This window comes from Trachypithecus francoisi, unplaced genomic scaffold, assembly GCF_009764315.1.
Source record: "Trachypithecus francoisi isolate TF-2019V2 unplaced genomic scaffold, Tfra_2.0 Lachesis_group1, whole genome shotgun sequence".
In the NCBI taxonomy this organism is placed as follows: domain Eukaryota; kingdom Metazoa; phylum Chordata; class Mammalia; order Primates; family Cercopithecidae; genus Trachypithecus; species Trachypithecus francoisi.
Window position 1 is genome coordinate 180,509,974 of NW_022681454.1, and position 23,937 is coordinate 180,533,910.

Here is a 23,937-nt window from a genome sequence, read left to right on the forward strand (position 1 = left end):
TGTTCTTCAAAAATTTTACAAAAACAGTTTGATTCAGCATCAGTTATTAAATTTGGGGTATTTTCCTACGTTGAAACTGTATCTGAAAATTCTAACTTATATTTGACAGATAAAATGATAAAAGAGATATTTTACTCTTCAGAGGATTATCAAATGCTGTTGATTATGCTATTTTCTCTTGAAATAAACTAATTATAGGTATTTTAGATACTGATATATAGTCTGTAGACTTAATACATAGGCCATATGCTAGTGGCATATAACCAACAGAAAAAGAATTCCTTGCATTAACAGAAGCACAAAAATATATCACAACTTCCAAAATAACTTTGTTTTTTTTTTGAGAGACAGAGTCTGGCTCTGATGCCCAGCCTGAAGTGCAGTGGCACAACCACAGTTCACTCCAGCCTCGACCTCCTGGACTCAAGTCATCCTCCCACCTTAGCCTCCCAAGTAGCTGGGACTACAGGTGTACCATCAGCCCAGCTTTTTTTTCTTTTGGTAGAAATGAGGTTTTGCTGTTACCCAGGCTGGTCTTGAACTCCTGGCCTCAAGCAGTCCTCCCACCTGAGCTTCCCAAAGTGCTGCGACTACAGGCGTGAGCCATCGCACCCAGCCCAAAATAATGTATTTCTAAACAGTAGTTACATTTTTCGTGTGCTACACACCTATTATATGTGGGCATGGATCCCAGGGTGGGTGTTGATTGAAGACTTTTTTGGGTTTTTTGGTGTGTGGTATTACCGAATATATAAAGTTTAAAGGTAATTTTTAAAAGGTCCCTTTTAAAATGCACAGATTTATAAAGTACACATGGATGAGACTAGTAAACAAATTGAGCCCCCCACCTATTGCTGATGAGTGCTTTGATCACCCCTTTTCTACTTCCACTATCATTCTCAGAGGGCAGGACATGAAAAGCCAACACATTCATTCATTTACTCACGTAGTCTTTTAACACTGATGAACAGCTTTTATGTGCCAGGCGCTTTTTGCTAGGTGCTAAAGATAGACGATGCAGGGGCTAAAAGCCTGCCCTGAAAGGCTCACACTCCATCAGGACATATTGACACATAACTACAATATCTGTGCAGTAAGACCGAGGTATGTACAAAGTGCAGCACAGGCACATCCGAGCTTGAACTGCTTGGAGGTCCTGGTTTCAGAATGACAACAAAACACTGCTACCATGAATAAACCTACCACGTGCCAGGAGTTTTCCCGAGTTATTTCACTCTACCCTCACTTAAACCTCCTAGTAATTCTAAGTGTCCCCATATAGGAGCGGAAAAAGTTAGTTCTAAGAAGTAATTTGCTTGTCCAAGATCACCAGTTATCAACTAGAAGAGCCAGGATTCCAAGCCAGGTCTTTTCAGTTCAACGCGCCACTATCCTGCCTCTGTCTCTCAACCAAAATCTAGACAAGGTACTAAGTGAAGACCATATTAGAGAAGTTTTGGCACATAATCTCTGCATGCACTGGATAACTCTGCAGGTACGCAACAACCTCTGAACGGCATGCCAGATGATAGTAACAGTTTTTCTAAGCATGAGCCTGCAAATACACTGACTGAAAAAAGTTGGAAAGGCTTCTCAAAGTTAGAACAAAACCATAATGATGCTTTTGACAACAGAGTACAAAGTTGGAGATCAGTATCAGTGGTAACAATTTCAACGTACCCCTGGTCTTTTACTCACTTTCCGCCACTGAAATCATTCAGGCCCTTTTGTTTCCATCTTCATGGCTTACGACGAATAAACACACCTACGTACAGCAGCCGGGCCAAAAACTATTCACATGCACATCTGCACCAAGCCCAAAGAGCACCCGGGAACTGGGAAGAAGCTGTCACAGGGCAGATGGTGAAAGAAAAAAAAAACACGGAAGAGGGTATCAAATGAGAGCAATGAAAACATATTTACCTGTCTCTTCACCTATTTTGAAAACACCAATGCCAGAACCATCTCGAATGGAGTATCGGATCTCCCCATCTCTTCCGGCATCCTCATCATGAGCCGACACTGTCATTACCAATGAACCAACAGGCGCGTCTTCCTTCACCGCCCCATTCTCCACAAAGCTGGAAAACACCGGTGGGTGCAAGTTCTCATTCACGTCAACCACCTCAACTTCAACATAGCAAGTAGAAGACAGAGAAACTGGCTTCCCCTTGTCTTTGGCCCTCACAGTGAGATTATACACTTGCTTCTTCTCAAAATCCAACTGCTGGACGATTCTAACTGCTCCACTGAGTTTATCCACATCAAAGTTTCCTTCTCTGTGGTCCATAAGGCTGTATCTCACTTGACCAGACGGACCTAAATCAGGATCGTGTGCTTCTAACCACATGATGACGGTTCCTTCTGGAAGATCCTCTCGGACTTTCACACGATAATTAGGTGGAATAAATTTAGGGGGGTTGTCATTAACATCTTCTAGTGATACTTTCAAAACCACCATGGAAAACAGCTGGGGCTCTTCTCTGGCGTGGTCCCTGGCTTCAATCTTTAAGTAGTGCTCATGCTGCAGTTCTCGATCCAGAGGGTGCGTGATTTTAACAACACCAGTCGCGCTGTCAATTGAAAACCTATCTGTGTCTGTAAGAATTGAGTACGTCACGTGTCCATTGGGCCCTAGGTCTTGATCTGTGGCTTCAACCTGGATGATTTCACTATGTACCTCCTTGTCTTCACTCACTTCCACAAAATAGCTCTCCTGTAAAAATTCAGGTGGATTATCATTGGCATCGACAACCACAACATCTAGAAGACGCCACGCAGCCTTCTGGGGTATCCCAAGGTCATAGACGGTAATATTCAGGGTGTACTTGTCCGTTGTTTCACGGTCAAGAAGAGAGAAAATTTTCAGCATTCCTGTTTCCATGTCAATCATGAAGCAACTATCCTCATTTCCTCCAGAAATAGCATAGACCAGTTTTCCATTGAAGCCAGTGTCAAGGTCAGTGGAATTCATGAAAATTACACTGGACCCCACAGGCTGGTTTTCCTTGACTTGAATACCAGTCGGAAGAGTGCTTCTAAACTGTGGTATGTGAGCATTGACAGAGTGAGAATCAAAGAAAATATCCTCCACGTCTCCCTGGTTGTGTAATTTATTTGCCTGCAGGAGTTTCTCTGCCAGCATTTTGGCAACACCAGTCTCTTCACAGTGCAAGTTTACCAGCTTGCGACTGGCAGCCACTGTGATGTTGATATATAACGGTGTGGCAAAATTTTCTCCATCTGTAGCTGTGATTCTCAGACTGTGAAAAGACACCTTTGCACCTAAGCCATCCGTTAGCGACTGCTTCAACGACAACACCCCAGAGTTGGGGTGTAAACTAAACAAATCCAGTTCATTTCCAGCTTCAATCTGATACTGCACCAGCTGAAGTTCATCTGCATCAATAGCAGAAACAGTAGTTATTTGCTCTCCCACGCCTAGATCTCGGGGAATTGTCCCTTCACAATTTATTTTCTCAAACAAAGGTGTGTTGTCGTTCAAGTTATTGAGAGTAACTGTAGCAAGGACCTCAGCCTCCCGGCGGTACGGCAAGCCCCAGTCTGATGCACGAATCCTCAGAGTATAAACCCGAGGCATCAGTTCGTAGTCCAGGTTTTCTGACGTACTCACAGCACCAGTGAAATGGTCAATCACAAACGGCACATGATTTAAATTTGTGATACTGTATGTCACGTATCCATTCTCACCCTCATCAGGGTCTACGGCACTCAGGCTCATGACCGTAGTACCGATGGGCACATTCTCATCAAAAGCAGCTTTGTATGCTGTCTGGGTGAATTCAGGGGGATTGCTATTCGCCCCTAAGACTTTCACCAAGACCTTGGTGGAGGCTTTTCTGTCACTTGTTGTTACTTCGAGTTCAAAATGGGCTGCCTGCTGTTTTTTAACTGGTTCTAAAATAGAGATGAGACCAGTGTTGTAATTTAAACTGAATTTAGCTTTTCCGGGTGTACTTTTAAAAACATACCTCAAATGGGAATAACCAGGAATGGCCTTTACCATGACCACAGGAGTGTTAGGAGGAGCAAATTCACTTATTTCTGCTCTGTAAACATCCTTTTCAAACTTGACTGGCTCGGCTTTGAACTGCGGAGAAGTCACGTGAATTACTTTAACAGAAGAGAATTGGGGTGGAGTTCCTTTATCTTTAGCCTGTAGTGTGAGATTGTAGCCGAAAGGATGACTGTCCCAATCAACGCCACTGATAGCTTTGACTTTATACTCCTTACTCCCTGGAAAGGACCTCACGGTTCTGAACTGCTGGAGAAGGTCGCCTGCCACGATGCTTAAAGACGCTATTTCACCATTGGCCCCCTGGTCACAGTCATCCACTGTCACGATGGCATATGTTGGGTCCCTGTCCAGCTCTGACGGTGACAACGTCACTGCTGTTATCACGGGAGCACATTCGTTGGCTTGTTCGATGTGCACCGTCAGCCTGGCCATGCTGCTGATGCCACTGCTCCCATACAATTTCATTCCACGGTCCACAGCGAGGATTTCCATCTCATACAGCTTGGTCTCTAGGTAATCAAGTCTACCAGTTAACACTATCACGCCACTGGTTGGGTGAATAGCAAACACATCTGTTCGATCTTTAAAGCTGTAGTAAAATTCCCCATTGGTTCCTATGTCTGCGTCTGTGGCGCTGACTCTTGCAATACTGGTCCTTATGGCTGTGTTTTCAGGTAAAGAAACGCTGTATGAGGTGGGTGAGAATAATGGTCTCAAGTCATTTGTATCCAGCACCTGCACCCTGACCTTTGTTCGCGCCTCCATATTAGTATTTTTTTCAACTGCTTTCACTGTCAATGTGTAGTGGTCTTTCACTTCTCTATTAAGAATAGCTGTATTTCCTCCTTTGGTCCTTATTCTTAGAAAGCAAAAGTCTCCGAGAATGTACTCTTCAGCTTTGAATAGGTTTTCACTGTCTCCGGAGACAATTTTGTACCTTACTTCCCACGATGGATGTGTAATGTAAATACCCATCTTGACAGGATGCCCCACGTAAGTCTTAGCTGCAGAGTTCTCGTGCACGGTGACGTTGTACTGGAGATGTGTAAACTGTAGAGGAGTCTGTTCAAGTCTTTGGCTGCCATCACTGTCTCCAAAATGTTGGAGGAGGAGGAGCAGAAGCAGAAGCAAGGCCGAATGTCTCCCCATTGCTTAACTCTCAGGAATCTGAAACAGAAGAAATCAGAATCGTTACCGTGGGGAATAAAACAAGCGAAAGTGTGTAATTGTTTTAAACCTCTCATTTAAACAAATATTTTCCATACACATGGAATATAAATAAATGCAACGGTTTGAGTTTTTTTCATGTTTTCCAATATAAGTATCAACATTCTTGTAACATATCTAGAATTACTAAACTTAACAAAAACTTCCTTTTCATTTTTGAATGACAAGGTCCTATCTTTCATATTAAACAACTCAAAAATCTTCATGAGTATCAAATGAAAAGACTACTAACTGTAACAATCAAGTTATATTTTTATATTTAAATGCTTAAGGCAAATATAAGCAACCATTAAAAAGTAATGAACATTGTTTACATTTACTTACATGCAACGAATTAAATGATCAAAAGCTGGCAAACTTAATGCCCCTACAGTATTGTGAGAATGCAAAGCTTCTGACAACTAATTTAGAAAAAACAAAAACCAGCAGTGCTTTTACATGGCACCCCATAACAACAGCTTGTAATCTCCTTTCAAAATTTATCCTGAAATTATGTTATTTCTGTATAAGAATGGTTAAGTTCACTCCCTACATAATGTAGGGTTTACTGTCTCATTCAGCTCTATATAACTACTTAAAGGTATTAAAACAATTATATCATCAAGTCTGATACTTAACACCAACATAAGCCCCAAAGAAAGGCAATTTACAAAAGAAAAACCGTAATTCAGCAGTTTGATGTCAAGCAGCGCTTTTCCTCTCTAAGTTAGTGAAGCAAATCTTACTAACTATATCAATGTTTTATCACCACTGCTGTCAGCAACCAGTTGTTCACGGAATGCCTCCTATCTTCAGGGCACCGAACAACCTGCTCCCCAGGCCCCTCCACGAGAAGACGACACACACACATAAAAGCTAAATCTTCTAAGCTAACACACATAAAGGGTCAAATCAATGTATTAATACATGGTGGCAGACCCTGCAGGAGAGTCCCTGGGTGACTGGGGGAGGAAAGAGGGAAACTGAAGAAATGAAGAAAACGTTGCCTTTAACAAATGGCAAATGAGAAGGTGGGCGAAGTCCACTGGGCTGAGGTCTGGCCAGGGAAGCAGGACAGTTATTTTCAGATCAACTGTTCCCCTTTGCCAACAAATTCATCTTGTAAATCAATGCAGCTTCGCTAAACGCCCCAGCACGGCTGGTAGAGGACAGCACTGTGATCTTGCAAAGTTACTCTCAAATTAATATTCACAAAATGTGAATGCCACCAGAGGTAAATGAATAGCAAACTGGAGGGTGGGTTTGACAGCCCAGTTGAAATTGGTACAACAACATTAATTTATAGTATCTTAACTTAGCTACTGCCAACTCTGCCCCATAAGTCCTTGCCTTAGGGGGAAGAAAAGACCTGATGTGCTTAAAGCAATTAAAGCTTCATTGATACTGAATCACGTTCAAGTTGGCCATCCTAACTTGTTCTTTCGCTATGATGCCTTCTCCTCTCCAGATAAAGTCAGAAATGAGACAGATTTTTGGCTTCCAGGAGAACAATTATCATTTAAACAAAATAAGAAAACAATTTTCTCCCAAAACTATCTCTTTAAGTATCTCCATTTAGTCAACAGTTCTAATACTCAGGGAAATCTGAATATTATAAAATAATCCTGTAATTTTATCAAAACAAATGAAAAGTTCAATTCAACCTAGAGGTATGGAGGACCTTATTAGACAGAACCCTGCATGGTGCTCAAGAATAAAAGACAAAGATCCCAATCCCAAGGGATTTACAAACTAGAAATAAAAATACATATAATGAGGCTGGGCGCGGTGGCTCACACCTGTAATCCCAGCACTTTGGGAGGCCAAGGCAGGCGGATCCCCTGAGCTCAGGAAGTTCAAGATCAGCCTGGACAACATGGTGAAACCCTGTCTCTACTAAAAATACAAACATTAGCAGGATGTGGTGGTGCATGCCTGTAATCTCAGCTACTCCAGAGGCCGAGGCAGCAGAATCACTTGAACCCAGGAGGCAGAGGCTGCAGTGAGCCAAGACCGCGCCATTGCACTCCAGGCTGGGCAACAGAGCTAAACTCTGTCTCAAAAATAAAAAAACAAAACCAAAAACACTTGGATGATGTTTAGCAAGCAGTGTCTTTTGTTTCAGGAGACACATTATATTTTAGGAGATATTTTTACCATGATCCACTGTACAACAAAGTATTATACCAGGATTCTATGAAGTATTTTTGCTTAATTCTACATACAAAGTTATCATGTAGCCACTAAAAAGGTAAGATAGCACTCTGTATGTTGACATATGTCTAGCTATATTAACTGGAAAAACTAAGCTGATCCTATGTGTGTTTGTTTAAAAAAGAGGAGAAGGGGGCGCAGATAAAATGTACCCACGGATACAGTTTAAAATGGACAGAAAAGTCTAGGCAGACAAGCAGCTGTTCACAGTGGTAACTTCTAGAGAACCAGCAGAGAAACAGGCAGCTGAGGAAGTGATTACAGTGGCATTTGTCTCTCTCATGGACTTTTTAGACGAGTATGTGTTATCTTTATCATCCATTCACCCCTTCCGTTAATTATTTAATTCCTTTTACACATGTTTAATGAGCGCATACTAGGCCTCAGGTGAGTTCTAGATTCTGGGGATTCAAACGTGAACCAAATTTCCAACAAGTCCTGACGGAAGACACATTTCCTGGCCAGAGACAGACAGACAGACAAGTAAACAGAGTATATCCGATGCCCGTAAGTAAGTGCTAAGGAGAAAACTAAAGCAGGGCAAAGACAGACCACGGTCCAGAACCTGAAGGAAAAGAGGGAACCCTAAATCCAAAGGGCCAGGGCTTATGCTAGTGACGTGCTGGGCAACTCTTAGATTCTTTGGAGCAATGGAGAGTGTTCAATATTATTCCTGGTCCCCACCCGTTAGAAGCCTGTGGCATCTGCCTCATCACCCAGCTGTGATGACTAAAAATATCTCTATCTCAAGACATTGCCAAACATCCTCTAGGGCAGAAAGTCACACCAGCAGAGAAGCACTAGATGAGGGAAGCAAAAAAGGACCACATGGCTGGGGCACAGTGACTGACGGACAGCAGGAAGGATGGCTGGGGCACAGTGACTGACGGACAGCAGGAAGGATGGCTGGGGCACAGTGATTGACGGACAGCAGGAAGGATGGCTGGGGCACAGTGACTGACGGACAGCAGGAAGGATGGCTGGGGCACAGTGATTGACGGACAGCAGTAAGGATGGCTGGGGCACAGTGACTGACGGACAGCAGTAAGGCCGGGGCACATCTTGGGAGAGAACCTATCATGAAAGAGGGCTTTTTTTTTTTTTTTAAATAAACCTTATTTTAGAATGCTTTCAGATTTACAGAAAAGTTGCAAAGAGAGCTTCCCCTACCGTTGACATCTCGCAAGAGTACATTATACTACATACAACGAATGAACCAGTACTGATACGCCATCATTAACTGCAGTCCATACTTCACTCAGATTTGCTCAGATTTCACCCAAGACCTTCTCTCCATCCCAGAATCCCTTCCAAGACTCCACCTTACATTTAGCTGTCAGTCTCCTAAGGCTCCTCTGGAATGTACGTTTCTCAGACTTTCCTTGCTTTTAATGATCTGGACAGTTTCAAGAAGTACTAGTCAGGTATTTTGTAGGATGTCCCTCAACTGGAATCTGATGTTTTGCTCCTTAGACTGGGGTTAGGTTTTGGGGAGGAAAGCCACAGAGGCAGAGTGTCATTTCCATCACACCGTAGCGAGGGGTAAAATCAACCCGATGTGTCAATGTGGACGCTGCCCCTGACCACGTGACTGAGGTAGTGTCCGCCAGGTGCTTCTGTCAGGTGACTTTCACCCCTTCCTGTACTGTGTGATTTGTAAGGAAGTCACCACATGCAACCCACGCTTACGAGGTGGCGAGTTTTGCTACCCAAAATATTTAGAATTCTATGAAACTGATTTGTCTATCTTCCCCCATTTATTCAATTTGTTTTTCTTTTTCAGGGTCTGGCTCTCTCACCCAAGCTGGGGCGCAGCGGCACGATCTCGGCTCACTGAAGCCTTAAGCTTGTTGGGCCCCAGTCTCAGTCTCCTGAGCAGCTGGGACTATATAGGTGTGTCTGTAGATTTAGACTGACAGAATTTTAGATACTCAGGGACTACCACCAAGCGTGGTATTTTTTGTAGAAACGGGGTTTCACCACGTTGCCCAGGCTGGTGTCAAGCACCCAGGCTCAAGCGATTTGCCTGACTCTGCCTCCCGAACTGCTAGGATTACAGGTGTGAGCCACTGCACCCAGCCTGAATCTTTTTTTTTTTCTTAAGGTCAGTATGGGCCAAGCGCAGTGGCTCACGCCTGTAATCCCAGGACTTCAGGAGGCCAAGACAGGCAGATCACGAGGTCAGGAGATCAAGACCATCCTGGCTAACACAATGAAACCCCATCTCTACTAAAAATACAAAAAATTAGCCGGGCGTGGTGGCAGGCGCCTGTAGTCCCAGCTACTTGGGAGGCTGAGGCAGGAGAACAGTGTGAACCCGGGAGGCGGAGCTTGCAGTGAGCTGAGATCGCACCACTGCACTGAAGCCTGGGCCACAGAGCAAGACTCCGTCTCGATAAACAAAGATCAGTATGGACTCATGGATAAAGGACGATTTTCAGGACTTTAGAGTTTAGTATAAATCAAATGAGAAGCCCCCCAGATGATTCTGAACAGAGGAGTGCCACGGTCTAAGTAAAACGGAAAAGCCTGTGAGGCAGCCAGCAGAAGCTGGAAGGCGACCAGAGCAGTCGGAGGCTGCAGCAACAGCACAGGCAGAGGCCCGCGGATTCGGGCACCACGGGGGTAGGGGCAGACTCTGAACCTATTTCAGGGTGTCCTGATGCACTGGAATGGAGACAGGAAGGCAAAGGAGGAGTCAGCAGTACCACAGAGGATGCCAAAGTGCTGAGCGCAGACAGCAAGTGGGCCAGGAACCAAGAGGGAGACAGAAGGAGCAGAATCCTTGGGGAGCAGATTGGGGGGTCAGTTTTGGACAGGGTAAGATGGGAATGGCCACTGGCTATCCAAGTAAAGAATGTGGGTGGGCCGGGCGCGGTGGCTCACGCCTACAATCCCAGCACTTTAGGAGGCCCAGGCAGGCAGATCACGAGGTCAGGAGATCGAGACCATCCTGGCTAACACAGTGAAACCCCGTCTCCACGAAAAACACAAAAAATCAGCCAGGCATGGTGGCGGACACCTGTAGTCCCAGCTACTCGGGAGGCTGAGGCAGGAGAATGGCGTGAACCCAGGAGGCGGAGCTTGCAGTGAGCCGAGATGGCGCCACTGCACTCCAGCCTGGGCCACAGAGCAAGACTCCGTCTCAAAAAAATAAAATAAAAATAAAAAGACTGTGAGTGGGCAGCAGATAAGTGGGAGGCTCCAGTCTACAGACAGAAATTTGAGAGTTGTCAGAATACGAAAGATGGTATTTAAAACCACAGAGCTGAATGATGTCACCAAGGAAGAGAGCAGGCGGAAGAAAAAAAAAAATCCAAGAGCAGAGCCCCAAGATTTGAAGCGCCCAAGTGGGAGGCCCAAGGGGAGACGGCAGCCATTGAGGGAGCAAAGGGAACCACAACACAGTGGTGTGATAAGAAACAGTGAGTAAATAAAGATTTTTGTGCAGCTGAAGTCTAACATTGCAACTTGGAGACAATCCATAAACACTCACTAATCCAGCAGGGGGCTCACACCTGTGATCCCAGCACTTTGGGAGGCTAAGGTGGGCAGATCACAAGGTCAAGAGATCGAGACCATCCTGGCCAACATGGTGAAACCCTGTCTCTACTAAAAACACAAAATTTAGCTGGGTGTGGTGGTGCACACCTGTGGTCCCAGCTACTTGGGAGGCAGAGGCAGGAGAATTGCTTGAACACGGGAGGCGGAGGTTGCAGTGAGCCGAGATCGCATTATTGCAATCCAGCCTGGGTGACAGAGCAAGACTCCATCTCAAAAAAAAACACTCGCAAATGCGCCATGCTGTTTCCCCCCATCCACCCTGCCAGAAGGCTCTGGCACTCTTCCATCCCCCAAGACACATGGACCATGCCCAACACATCAGATTGCTATGGCTGTTCTCTCCCCATGGTGTCTCAGGTACTCAGTCCCACCACAGCCCCCGCCACTACCCACTCATCCCCAACTGGATTACCAAACACCCAATTACCTTCCACATCCTACTCACCAGTTCTCACTGGACACAATACAGCTGGGACGGACTTGTGGACCACATTCATAACTGAGACCTTTGAAAGCCCTGAATGTACTCCGCAAACTTGACTAACAGAATGCTACTGTGATTAGAATAAATTATTAAATGAAAAAATACACTCTTTGGGAGATATTCTTAACCCTGCAATAATGTAACCGAGAACCATGAACGCAGGTTTCACTATAAAAGCCACCGTGATCAAAACAAGGTCTGTGGGTGGCTCTTACGCAAAACAAACAGAAAAAAGACTCAAACACCATTTCATCTAAAAAGGACTTTATCACCTAGACTCCTTGCTTATGGAAATTAAACTCCAAAGACCATCTGAGCCAAGGGCTATACTTTGATATTTAGAAGGTGATCACACTACTTAAATTCACTGTAATTTGGGATTTCTAAAATGCATTTTCCAAAGCAAAAACAGAGAGTGTTTACTTAGTTCAGCCTTGAGGGAGAAGGGCTCCCAGTCCAAAGCTTAAGTATCTTTAGCATAGATCTCTGAAAATCTATACATACGGGAGAAAAATAACTTTTCCAGTAAAAATCAGATATTAGTATCTTCATATTTCTTCATTGGGGGACCTTCATGTAAAATGCTTCAATCCATTACTGTGACTGCACATTCTTCACAAAACAGAACACAGCCCCTGTGCTGAAAACAGAACTGCAAATATGCAAGTGTTTAGATGACCTCAAGCTCAAGTCCTCGAAGGGTTTCACCCGCCACAGAGAGAGGACATTAGGTGGGACGCAGCACCACACAGTGCATCAATTCTGTTCAACGCTGCACGTTTACTACTGAGGCCACAATTCCTAAAAACACAAGTAGTCATTCCAGCCCTTTATGGCACAGGAAAACATTATTAAACTTTTTAAGTTGAGAACTTTGTGTTCTCCCTCACTGTGCTCTTCTCCACTCTCATTTTCTATCAACATAGTGAAAGCGTCAGTAGAATTTAACTCATGATTAAAATTTGGAACTTTGAGTTCAGTTCAGTGTCACATTTTTAAAGTATTTTTAAGAGATCTCTAAATTGCAAGCATCTTTTTTTTTCCCCCTGAGACAAAGTCTTGCTCTGTCTCCCCGCTGGAGAGCAGTGGCACCATCCATAGCTCATTGCAGCACCAACCTCCCACGCTCAAGTGATCCTCCCACCTCAGCCTCCCAGGTACCTCGGCGTACCACCATGCCCAGCTAATTTTTTGTATTTTAGTAGAGATGGGGTTTCACCATATTGCCCAGGCTGGTCTCGAAGTCCTGAGCTCAACTTATCCACCTGCCTGGACCTCCCAAAATGCTGGGATTAAAGTCATGAGACACTCTGCCTGGTCTGCAAACACATGAAGTTGTCAAGAGATTACGAATTGTAAATGAGTTGGTTTTGTTTTGTTTTGTTTTGAGACGGCCTTGTTCTGTCACCTAGACTGGAGCACAGTGGTGCAATCTTGGCTCACTGCAACCTCCGCCTTCTAGGTTCAAGTGATTCTCGTGCCTCAGCCTCCTGAGTAGCTAGGACTACAGGCATGCACGACCATGCACCAGATACTGATGCCACAAAATCCTGCCTCTTTTACAGCTTCTCCCACTCCTGACACCTTGTGCAGAATCCATACACACACACAGGTTCTTCCCCTACTTAAAAAATAAACTTGGCCGGGCGTGGTGGCTCAAGCCTGTAATCCCAGCACTTTGGGAGGCCGAGACGGGCGGATCACGAGGTCAGGAGATCGAGACCATCCTGGCGAACACGGTGAAACCCCATCTCTACTAAAAAATACAAAAAAACTAGCCGGGCGAGATGGCGGGCGCCTGTAGTCCCAGCTACTCGGGAGGCTGAGGCAGGAGAATGGCGTAAACCCAGGAGACGGAGCTTGTAGTGAGCTGAGATCCGGCCACTGCACTCCAGCCTGGGCGACAGAGCGAGACTCCGTCTCAAAAAAAAAACTTGGCCAGGCACGGTGGCTCACGCCTGTAATCCCAGTACTTGGGGAGGCTGAGGTGGGCAGATCATGAGGTCAAGAGATTGAGACCTGGCCAACCTGGTGAAACCCCATCTCTACTAAAATACAAAATTAGCCGGGCGTGGTGGCATGCACCTGTAGTCCCAGCTACTCAGGAGGCTGAAGCAGGAGAATCGCTTGAACCCAGGAGGCGGAGGTTGCAGTGAGCTGAGATCGCGCCATTGCACTCCAGCCTGGGTGACAGAGACTCCATCTAAAAAAAAATAAAATACATAAACTTCATTCAAACCTTCACTTCTTTCAAACAAACACTCTTATTCTTCTCTTTTTTTATACTGGCGAAGATCGCAAAAAAAGGAGTTGCACAGCACCACCCTGGCTTCCTTAGAACTCCCTCAGAGCTAAACACTGCTCCACCGAGATCCTGCAGGTCCACCCTGGCAGAACAGCTGTTCCAGCATCACAAGCTAATGTCAAACCAATGACCTTTCTCAGTGCTCATCCTCCTTGATTTCATGACACCTTTGACACTACTCACTCCCCTCCCCAACACTCCTGATCCTTCATACAGTCACAGAGTCCCCTAAAACAAAGAGGCAATCCACAGGTATGAAAAACGAATGACAACATTCTCCTGATTCTCTTCCATATTCTTTTACACTCTACATTGACTCACCTAAAACGCTAGCATTACAAACTTGTTTTCCAACTCTTCCTCCACATGCATGTATTACCACCCTTAAAGATCTCAGCCACTCTGCCTCCACTCATGAAGCATCAGTGCACCAAATCTAAAATCTCAGCTCTAATCTCTCTCAAACGCCTTGTAACACTCCTCCTGAAATAGCATCAAACCTAAGTTATATGATTGGCCTTCACTATAGGGGAGTTCTGCATCCATGGATCCAATCAACCTCAGGTTGAGAAAGTCTTTAAAATAAACAATAAAACAGTAAAAATACAAATAGTACCCCATTTTATATAAGGGACTTGAGCATCCTCAAATTTGGGTATAAAATCCCAAATCTCCCTTAGAGACCAAGGGACAACTATACAGACTTTTCACCCATTCGCCATTGCAAAATAACAGCTCTTCCAGTGTATTTTCCAGTCTTGCCACTTACCAAATTAACCAAGTTTGCAAACCAACAAACCAAACAAAAAGGAAGGGACTGGGAGAACATCAAATGTGGAACCTAGCTCCAGCTTTGTCACTAATCCACTGGGTGAATTCAAGGAACTTGCTTAATCCTTTCGACTCCATTTATTCAAGAAATTGAAGGATGAACTAAAATATTTACAGCCTCCTGGCTCTCAAACCTTCATTTCTTAAAAGTTATCCAGACTTGACATTTCTTTCTCGATTTCTCAAAATGGTTCCCTTTGCATTTCTGCTGCTGCCACCTAGTTCGAATGAGTATTTTGTTCATGCAGAGTACTCCTACAGTCTTTGGTATTCCTGTTTTCTGCCCCCAATCTCAGTGAACCTATTCAAATTTCTTTGTGACATTATTCTTTAGTTTGAAAATATTCAGTATTTCCCCTTAGCCTGCTAAGTATATTCTTCTTAACCTTGCATTAAAGACCTTTGATAATCTGACATCTACCTAATTTCCTAATTTCCCAATACTACTTCTTATTTCAAAACAAAAAGGGATACTTCCCAGACTTGCAACAAGATCAGTAACCAAGCTGTCTTGAGCCAATAACACCACCTAGTGGTGAAGGCTCTAAACTAATGTAACATCTTGACCTCTTCCCTTCCGAAAGTAATGCAAACATCAATCTTTTCTTTTTTTCCCGCCCTCTACTTCTCACATACAGCTTATTTATTTTCACCTTTCTCTTCAACATTTCCTTCTTTTTCTCTCTCCTTAACCTCTGCCTCATAAAAATAATAATCCCTTTTTTAATAAGATTATTTAAGTCATAGTCAAGATTATCTGTTTTACCTAGACAAAAAAAAGAAGCCAATCCTTTTCCTAACATAACATGGTATGATGAGGTCTTCAGAATTTCTCTCCACTCTTCACGCCACAAGCCACACTATATTTTCTATAACTTGTTTTGCACACATCATTTCCTCTGCTTGAATTGTTCCCCTCTGAATCACACTTCCCTCGAAACTCACATTATTCTAAATCCACCTGCCCCAGATCCCCCAGTTCAATGAGGTGCTGCTATGGACCGCCTTGACCTGAATGGATCTCTTATCACACTGGTCTATAAGAGACTGCGCACTTGTCCTCTCCCTTATCAGACTACAAGCTGCTTGAGGGCAGGAAACAGGATTTGCTCACTAGATGTTGTGTCTGGCTCAGTGTTTGACACAGAGGAGGTCCACTATTGCTGGATTGGTAAATGGACAGATGAATGAAGCATTAAGAGTGAGAAATGGGAGGCAGGACTGTGTTGGGGAGGGGATCTAGAGAGGGATAACATAGGAAAATAAAACATCCATCCTTCTCAAATTAACAGAAAATCCAGGCACAACCACGAGGCCAGTAACAACACTGCAGATGGCTGTTCTGTAGAGGACTCACTTCCAGTAGCTCAGAAAGAGGTCACCACCCACCTTACACTGCCCCAAAATTGGCTATAATGTCAGATCAGTGTCTGTTTTGCAGATTATCACGAAGCTCTATCTTTAATATTCTATGAAGAATACAGATTAAATCATGACTAATTTTCCTAAGCAGTGTACAGAAGACGTTATTATTTTTACTTTATAGACTTATCTTCACATACATAATGAACCCTTGGAATGAAGCAAGAATTCAGGCAACGTATTTAAATCTGGGACTTATAGTAAAAGAAAGATGACTTTAAAAACTTAAAAAAGTGAAATATGTGGATTCCTCATCAGAATATATTTTTGAAATGAAAAGTAGTTCCCCTCAGATATAAGAGAAAGTGGCAACTTCCTGATCTTAATTGACATATATCACTCATTTCAAAAACTCTTCTCCAGTGTCTAAGGATAAATGAGACCTTGCAAACTGAACAATTAAGTGAGACCAACAGACAGAGGTTGGCTTCAACTTCTATATAATCTGGTCAAAAGAACAATTATCTACTGCAAATCCCCACTCATGAAGATTAAACAGCACATCTAGCCTTATGGCTCCCTGCTATTAAATCAGGTCCTTTAGGCTACAAATTATGCCACTGAGACAGAATTTAATGCAATAATAATGTACTAATTTGATTTGGCTTATTTATTCTACGTAAAATTAGCCAAACCTGGGTGGAAAGCAAGTGGGTAAAGCGTTAAAACGTAAATCTCTAAGATCCTATCCACCTCTAACATTCAAAAAATGACTGCTTCAAAGGGACCTCAAAGCAAAGTCTAAAGGCAATGGAAAGGTAGAGGATGGTCAGGGGAATGAAAACAGAATTAGTTTGTGCATAAGATTTATTTATTTATTTATTTATTTATTTATTTATTTATTTATTTATTTTTGCCCAGGCTGAACTGCAATGGTGAGATCTCCGCTCACTGCAACCTCCGCCTCCCGGGTTCAAGCGATTCTCCTGCCTCAGCCTCCCGAGTAGCTGGGATTACAGGCATGCACCATCACACCGGGCTATTTTTGTATTTTTAGTAGAGACGGGAGTTTCTCCATGTTGGTCAGGCTGGTCTTGAACCCCCGACCTCCGGTGATCCTCCCGCCTCGACCTCCCAAAGTGCTGGGATTACAGGAGTGAGCCACCGTGCCTGGCCATAATTTTTAAACATTTTTCTTTTGGCACCTGTCCGGACCATGGATTTAAATGATCTACTAACATGATAAGAACCCAACAGGGATACTTCTAGTGACTAATTAAAAGAGACAAATGAATATACAGGTGGCCCAAAATGATTTTATAAAGTCCTCTAACAACCTCACTTCTTTTCAGAGTGCCAAAGAATTTGGCTCATTTAAGGTGTTCATTTTTCAAAAAATGGGTATACAAATGCAAACTTCATTCAAATCAAACCTTACCTTACGCTTGTTAAATGCCATGTTTAGCATAACTCAAGGCTTATACCAATTGTTGTTTTAAAAAATTACATAGTGTTTTAAGTATTTTTACATCTTAAATACGAAGGAATAATTCTAATTGTGGAATCAGAGCTGTCTTCCTAAGACAAAAAGACAAAGACAAATATCACAATTAACTATTAACTGGAGAAACACCTTTTCAAACGTCCCTGTAACAACTGTATGTGTTTGACAGCATAACCAAATTCATTTAAAATAGTGTGAAAAACATCACTATTACCTAGTTCTCACACACAGATTAAACTATCGAAACCTGTATCTGAATATAAGAGGCATTAAGAATCTGCTTTTGAAAAAGAAGTGAATAGCTGAAGGTCATTTTCTTTTCAGCCTTTTCTCATACTAATAATCACTGCTAATATCCACTTTAAAAAAGTCGCCTCTATCAGGCACCCGGGAATTGCTTAACAAAAGCCACTTAATGAAACCACAGTTCAGACACACGAAAAAAAAAAAAAACTTAACTGCATAGAAAATATTTATGAGTTTACTTTCCTAACTCATACAATTGCGTCCTTGTTTCCAAAGCCTTGCAACTCACATCAGCGGGAACAAAAAAATCTAACACACACAGCAGAAAGTTGGCTTTGTAAAAGAAAGCACCGAGGTTTCTTTTTTTCTTTTTTAAGCAATGAAGGACCAAAACCTCTTTCTTTTAAAAAGATCTTAAAAGTTCCTCCTCCAGAGAAGACAGAAAGCACAGACAAACCGCACATTGTGCAGATGTTCAGCCCCGAAATGCAGCCTCGCAGCCCTTCACTCCGCAGTCCACCGGTTGCATCTACACCTCCAAGCAGCGCTCCTGCAGGGCGCAAACACCCAGGGACCCAGGGACCCAGGGACCCGGCAGCCCCGCGCGGGCCTCCCGCGTGCACCTCTCAGCGAGAGGGTCTTTCGCAGACGGCGGGATGCCCCAGGAGACCGCGAGGCCGGCGCAACGCGGCGAGCTCCCGGAGGGAAGGCGGCGAGCCAGAAAGGATCGGACCCCAGCAATGGCTCCGGGCCGGCCCCGCGCGGTCGCCTCCTCCCACTCCGCCACCGGCACCCCACTAGCCAGTACTGAACTTCCCAAGTGGGAAGGATCTAGTCACTCCACCCTCCGCAAGGTCGCGCACTCATCGGTTTTCGGCAGTGCCGGAGCCCGAGCCGGGGACCGGGCGGGCACCCACAGAGCCCGCACCGCAGCGCGCTACACGCCCTCGCCCCCGCGCCCCAGCGAACTTACCGCAAAGTTGGTCCGAAGTGGCGACGGCACTCTGGGGGAGCTCACCTGCCGTCTCAGCGCGCCCCCGAGGGGGGAGCGGGCCTGCCGGGGGTCTCGCCGAGCTCGCGCGTCCGCATGGTACCTGCCGCGCGACCCGCTCCCGCTCCGGCTCCCCGCGCTCGCGCCCGGCCGCCCAGCTCGGCGCCGGCGCCTCACGCTCTCCGAGTGCAGGAGATCCCTCCGCCCCGGCCACGCCCGCCGGCGCCGGCGCTCGTTTCTCGGGCGCGGAAACTCGAGCCGACTCTCCCCGGCGGCCGGCTCGGGGCCCGCGGGTCCGGCCACGCCGCCCCGCCCGGGCCCGAAGAGCCCCAGTCCCTGCGAACGCCAGGTCCGTGCTGGGAGACTAGAAGGCGCCCAGCGTGGTCCAGCGCGGCTCCGAGGGGCAGGGCGAGGCTTGTGATGCCAAGGTTTGTTACGGCCAACCATAGGCGCTGTGCAAGGAATTGGAGAATGCTCCCTGCCTAGAAAGGGAAACGTTAGCTGCTCAAAAAAAAAAACAAAAAACGCTGGGGCCTAACGAGAAAGCTTCCTAGAGGCATCCCTTTAGCTTTTCCATAGCCTTCTGGAAGTCCCTGAATCTGCATTTGAATGGCGCGGCTCTGAGTCCGCGACGGTTTGGTGGGCTGAAGTCGTCCTCCAGGTCTCCAAAGGAATGCAGCTAGGTCGGAATCTACTTCCTCCTTCAATCCACACTGAGTCCCCAGAAAATGGAAACGCTTCCCCCGCGACCTTTTTGAGCCGAGTTAGACCCCAGGCCCTCCCCGCCGCCGGCGCCTGGCCTCCCTCGCTGACACCCCGGACGCCCAGGCCTGCGGGACAAAAGGCAGCCCGGGAGTCGGCCCCAGGGGCCCCAGAGCGTGACCCCAGGCCGACAACTGCAAGTTCCTAGGCAGAGGGGAAGCCCCAGCGCCCAGACGCCCGCTCGAGAACTCCCCGCGCCGGGCGCCCAGCCTGAACGTCCCGGGCGCGGAGCCCATCCCCGGCGCGGGCAGAGCTCCAGCCGCAGGCTCGGCGCAGGGCGGACCCGGCCGAAGCCCGGAGAGCCGGAGGCGCTGGGACGCAGCTCGGACTAGAGGGCGGACTTGACCTCGGAAAGTTTGTGGGATTCAGGCATTTTAACACTGGGAAGACAAAGAGATCCGATTTCCCTGGGACCGGTGGAGGGAGCTTGGCGGGGAGGTGAACGGCTGGGCAGTCAAGTGTGAAAGAATTTCCTCGCTTCAAAGTTAACGCAGTCACCTTATAAGCCATCTTAGAGGTGACCGGAAAAAAAAATAATAAAGGTGTCTAGCAGGTTATGGCTGGGAAGGAAAAATAAAGCCTGCAAGATGAGTGTGGCGATTCGTAGCCCTATATTCCCTGCCCACCAGTTAGAATACACAGATTCGCGCATCCAGCAAATGCAAACACCATCATCCAAAGACGTGTTTGCCACGACCATAATTGCTCCAAGTGCTTACAGGTCAATTTCATACATGGAACACCTCGAAAGTGGGTGACCTGATCTCCAAGCCCAACCGGCTTGTGCCGCTTGCCGAATTGTAACTCTCAGCAAAACCCAACCACACCGGAACTCCAGCCGTTTCCTGGGAGCGAGGGAGCGGGAGTAGTGCTAAAAGGGGAAAAGAAGAACAGTAAAAAAAAGTACAAAGATACCATTCCCTGACATAAAATCACGGGATTTGTTTTAAATGGCACAAAAGAATTCCTGGAGAAGATGACCATTAATTAATAAATAATAACGCTTCCTAGGGCTTACTAGATGATTTACATGTTTGGGAATCCGATTTTCCAGGCTCCCTGAGAAATCTCTGCCTGCAAGAAGTTGCACTTCCTCGCCACAGGAGCCGCCGAGAGCCAGGGATGGAGATTTCAGACTTAAGACTCAGCCACTATTCTACTGATCCTTAAGCGCCAGCAGAACGAAATGGACATGCCTATTAGCTATCACAAATCGAATTATTTTCATATGAGAGAGAGAAATGTGGTTCAAGTTCCACATTTGTCCTTTAAATAATCGACCCTCCCTAACCCTGTTCCCAAAGGCTCGTGGAAATTAGGGAGGGGATTGGGGAGACTGTTCCAGAAACAAAACGCTTTCCTCCAGCACGGCCTCTCCATCCAGTCCACCCAAGTTGATTTTTGTAACTCATATAAAGAATGGGCCCGGGTGGGTGGGCAGTGAAGACTGGGGTGAGCAAGCGCCCACGTCGCCGAGCGCCGGGGAGGTCCAGGTTCGCCTCCGCGCAGAACTCGGCAATGAGCGCGGCTCGCCAGGTGCCCGGACTAGAGGGCGCTGCGCCCCTGCAAATCTCGCAGCCCCGATGCGCCCTCCCTAGGCACCATTGCTATAATAAGTTACATTCAAAATAATGCACAAACAGCATCGCCTCTCAAGTTCTTTTGAACAGTGCTTTATATGTATTTTATGAATTCCCAAAGCTATGCATGCGAATCTTTCATCCGAGCCGCACAAAGCCAGAGGGATGCGCAGCTCCTGGAGCCGAGAGCCCGTAGGGCGCACACGCTTCCCCGCACTCGCTTAGAGCCACACACCCCACGTAATTTCATTTATGTTTAAACTTAAATGCCAAAAGGCATGCACGATTTGAACAAAGAACTCACCAGTCTAGCCGAGTCCTCGGCCCTGAGCTCTAAAGTCCCCGGCAGCTCCGTGATCCCCACGCGATGTGGATATGTGTTGGGAGCCGGGTTTGAAGTACCAAGTTTGCCTCCCCGGGATCTTCAACATGTCCCTAACCAGACTGCCATCGTCCGTGCCGCCGGGACCCAGGCGGCCGCATCTCCGGAGGCTTCCGACCAGGGCAAACTTAAGCACCAAACGGGGGCGAAAAGAGAGTGCGCAGGGCCGGAGCGAAGGCCCGGGAGCAACCAAGTTTGTCAGGACGTGCCCGGGCAGCTAGCCGCCGAGTTGAGGAGTTGCGGCCGGCGGCTGCGGCGACTCGCTGCCTCTTTCCCCGCTCCCTCCCTCTTGGAGGCGGTGGGGGAGGGGAGGTGACGTCAGCGCCCCGCCTCGCCCCCCGCCCCGGGCGCGGACGGGATTCTCCGGCTGGGCGCGCCACCCCGGCAGTCGCAGCAGCGGGCGCGGAGGCTGCGTGGGGTCCCGGTCTCTGCGGTCTCTCTGGCCCGCTGCAGCTGTGGCGCGGGTGAAACGCCTGCCCTCCTCCTTCGGCAGCGTCTCCTAGGCGCCGGCGAGCGCGGGCGTTCCTCGCACTCAGCGCCTGAGCCGCCCGGAGCCCCGCTGCGCGCACCTCCCCGGCTCGCGGAGCCCCTCCGGCGGCGTTTCCCACGCCGCGGACTGCAGGTGATGCTCTTCCTCTTCTGCAGCTGAAATTCGTCGCGACGTGTCGCCTGCCAGATTTTTGCTGGGCGGAAGCATGAACAGTCTCTGCAGACTGGCCTGGACGACTTGTACTTTGTGGCCCTCCAACTTCTGAATGTGAAAATTTTTTTCACGACTTATGCTCTTCGTGGTCTTTGTGTTGAAAATCAGAGCCGTATTTTTGTTTTCAAATTCTTTCCCAGTGCTCCTCTTGTCTTGACCGTACTCTGAAGCTTATAAGGTTCTGAGAGGAGGGGGCGAAAGGATAGGGGCGGAGCCAATTCCCAACGTATCTTACAAGTCTTCTATAGTGATAGGGGCTAATACACAAATCACTGTCTCCTCCTCGAAATAATATCCATTTAGATAAATGCAAAGGCTGTCGAGGGTTAATTTATAAAGGATGCGTCGTCTTTATGTAAGTGTCCAGCCTCCAGGAAAATATCTGCTGTGGAATATATTTTTAATGCCACTAAAGTACCAAAATATCTCCTGAACAGCGTGAAATTCCGAGGGAGCCATTTCTGTGAGTTGACATTGTCTCCAGAAGATTCTCATTAAAATTCAAGATCCCTGCGGTTGGGGGAGGTTCTATCAACATATTTGCATCCGTTGGTATAAATATGTTGATCAGTTTAGCTGGTCGTTCTTTTTCAAAGGTCAAGAGCAAAATCCTGAGGACAGAGGAAACCGGGCAGGGAGCTAAACAGTAAGGAGAGAACAAGATTAGGTGATTGGAATGTTGTGTGTGTTTAGCCTTGAAGTCATAACTTGTCTAAATGTCAGTGTCCTCATCTGTGATATGGGACTAATATCTGCTTCTTGTGGTAAAAATGTATTCATGTGTTTATCCATTAAAAAAAAAAAACATACTGAACTCTACTTGCCAGGGAGATAACAGTTATTCATGCAGGCAAAGCATTTTTACTGAGGATCATATGAAGTGTGTAGCACGCACATACTAGGCCCTTAAACAATATTCGTTTTCCTGCTCTCCCTCGCTCCCTTCCCTCACTTCTTGGCAGTGTCTCAGTTTTTAATCCATAAAATCAGCATCATCACCCTGATTCGAGATTCTGCCAGGCAGGTCTGCAGACTCAAGTCAGGTCTCCTGTGCTCAAGAGATCCTCCTGCCTAAGCCTCTCCCTCAAGATACATTTTGACTTGGAAGGGAGGAGAGGGTCCAGGGAGCTAGGACATGGAGGGATATAGGAAGGAATATTAGAGCTCCTGCAGACCCTGGGATTCTGCCAGGGTGCCAGATTCCTCAGCAGGGAGGAGGCCGGCCTGAGAGGCCAGTTTGTCAGTGCCCAGCAGACTTCTTCTGCTTCCGTTTCAACTGCACAGGCTTTCTCCTTTTGTGTCAATAGTTGAAATTAGAAATTGACCACATATTGCAAGTCCTTAAAATGATTCACAATAAATTCACCCCCAGAGGCTTCTGGTTGAAGTCCATTTGGTTTACTATACTAACTTTAAAATTGTCATAAATAAACCAAATTATTTATATTCAAAAAGATAAAAATCACAAATGACAGGAACTTACGAATAACAATTGATAATATTAGTCAAAATAGCTAGTTTTCAAAGTGAGATGGGCAGAAAACTTTTAACAGAATCTCTAGAGCTGTGCTGTCTAATGTAGTTATGTAGCCACTTGCCACATGTGGCTTCTTTCATTTAAGCTAAATTAAAATGTAATTCCTTAGTCTCACTAGCTACATTCCAAGTTTCAGTGACCATGTGTGGCTAGTGACTATTGTATTGATCGGAGCAGATGAAAGAATATTTTCATCATGACAGAGTTGTATGGACACTTTGGTGTAG

General features: G+C 46.1%; 1 protein-coding gene across 5 annotated transcripts in view; it reads right to left on the reverse strand.

Moving 5' to 3' along the window:
* The window catches only part of FAT1 (FAT atypical cadherin 1), a 140,853-nt gene extending 118,652 nt beyond the window's left edge, over positions 1-22,201 (reverse strand). For 4 of the 5 annotated variants that reach the window (XR_004438251.1, XM_033215936.1, XM_033215935.1 and 1 more), the window contains exons 1-2: positions 21,393-22,201; positions 1,924-5,206 (exon numbers count right to left, since the gene is read on the reverse strand). Coding sequence is in view for 4 of the 5 variants with exons in the window: in XM_033215936.1 (XP_033071827.1) it covers positions 1,924-5,188 (3,265 nt within the window). In the remaining variant the exon portion in view is untranslated. Of the gene's footprint in view, positions 1-1,923; positions 5,207-18,728; positions 18,928-21,392 lie in introns of those variants that run through there. The other variant, XM_033215937.1, reaches the window with a different exon arrangement.
* Positions 22,202-23,937: the final 1,736 nt, after the last annotated feature.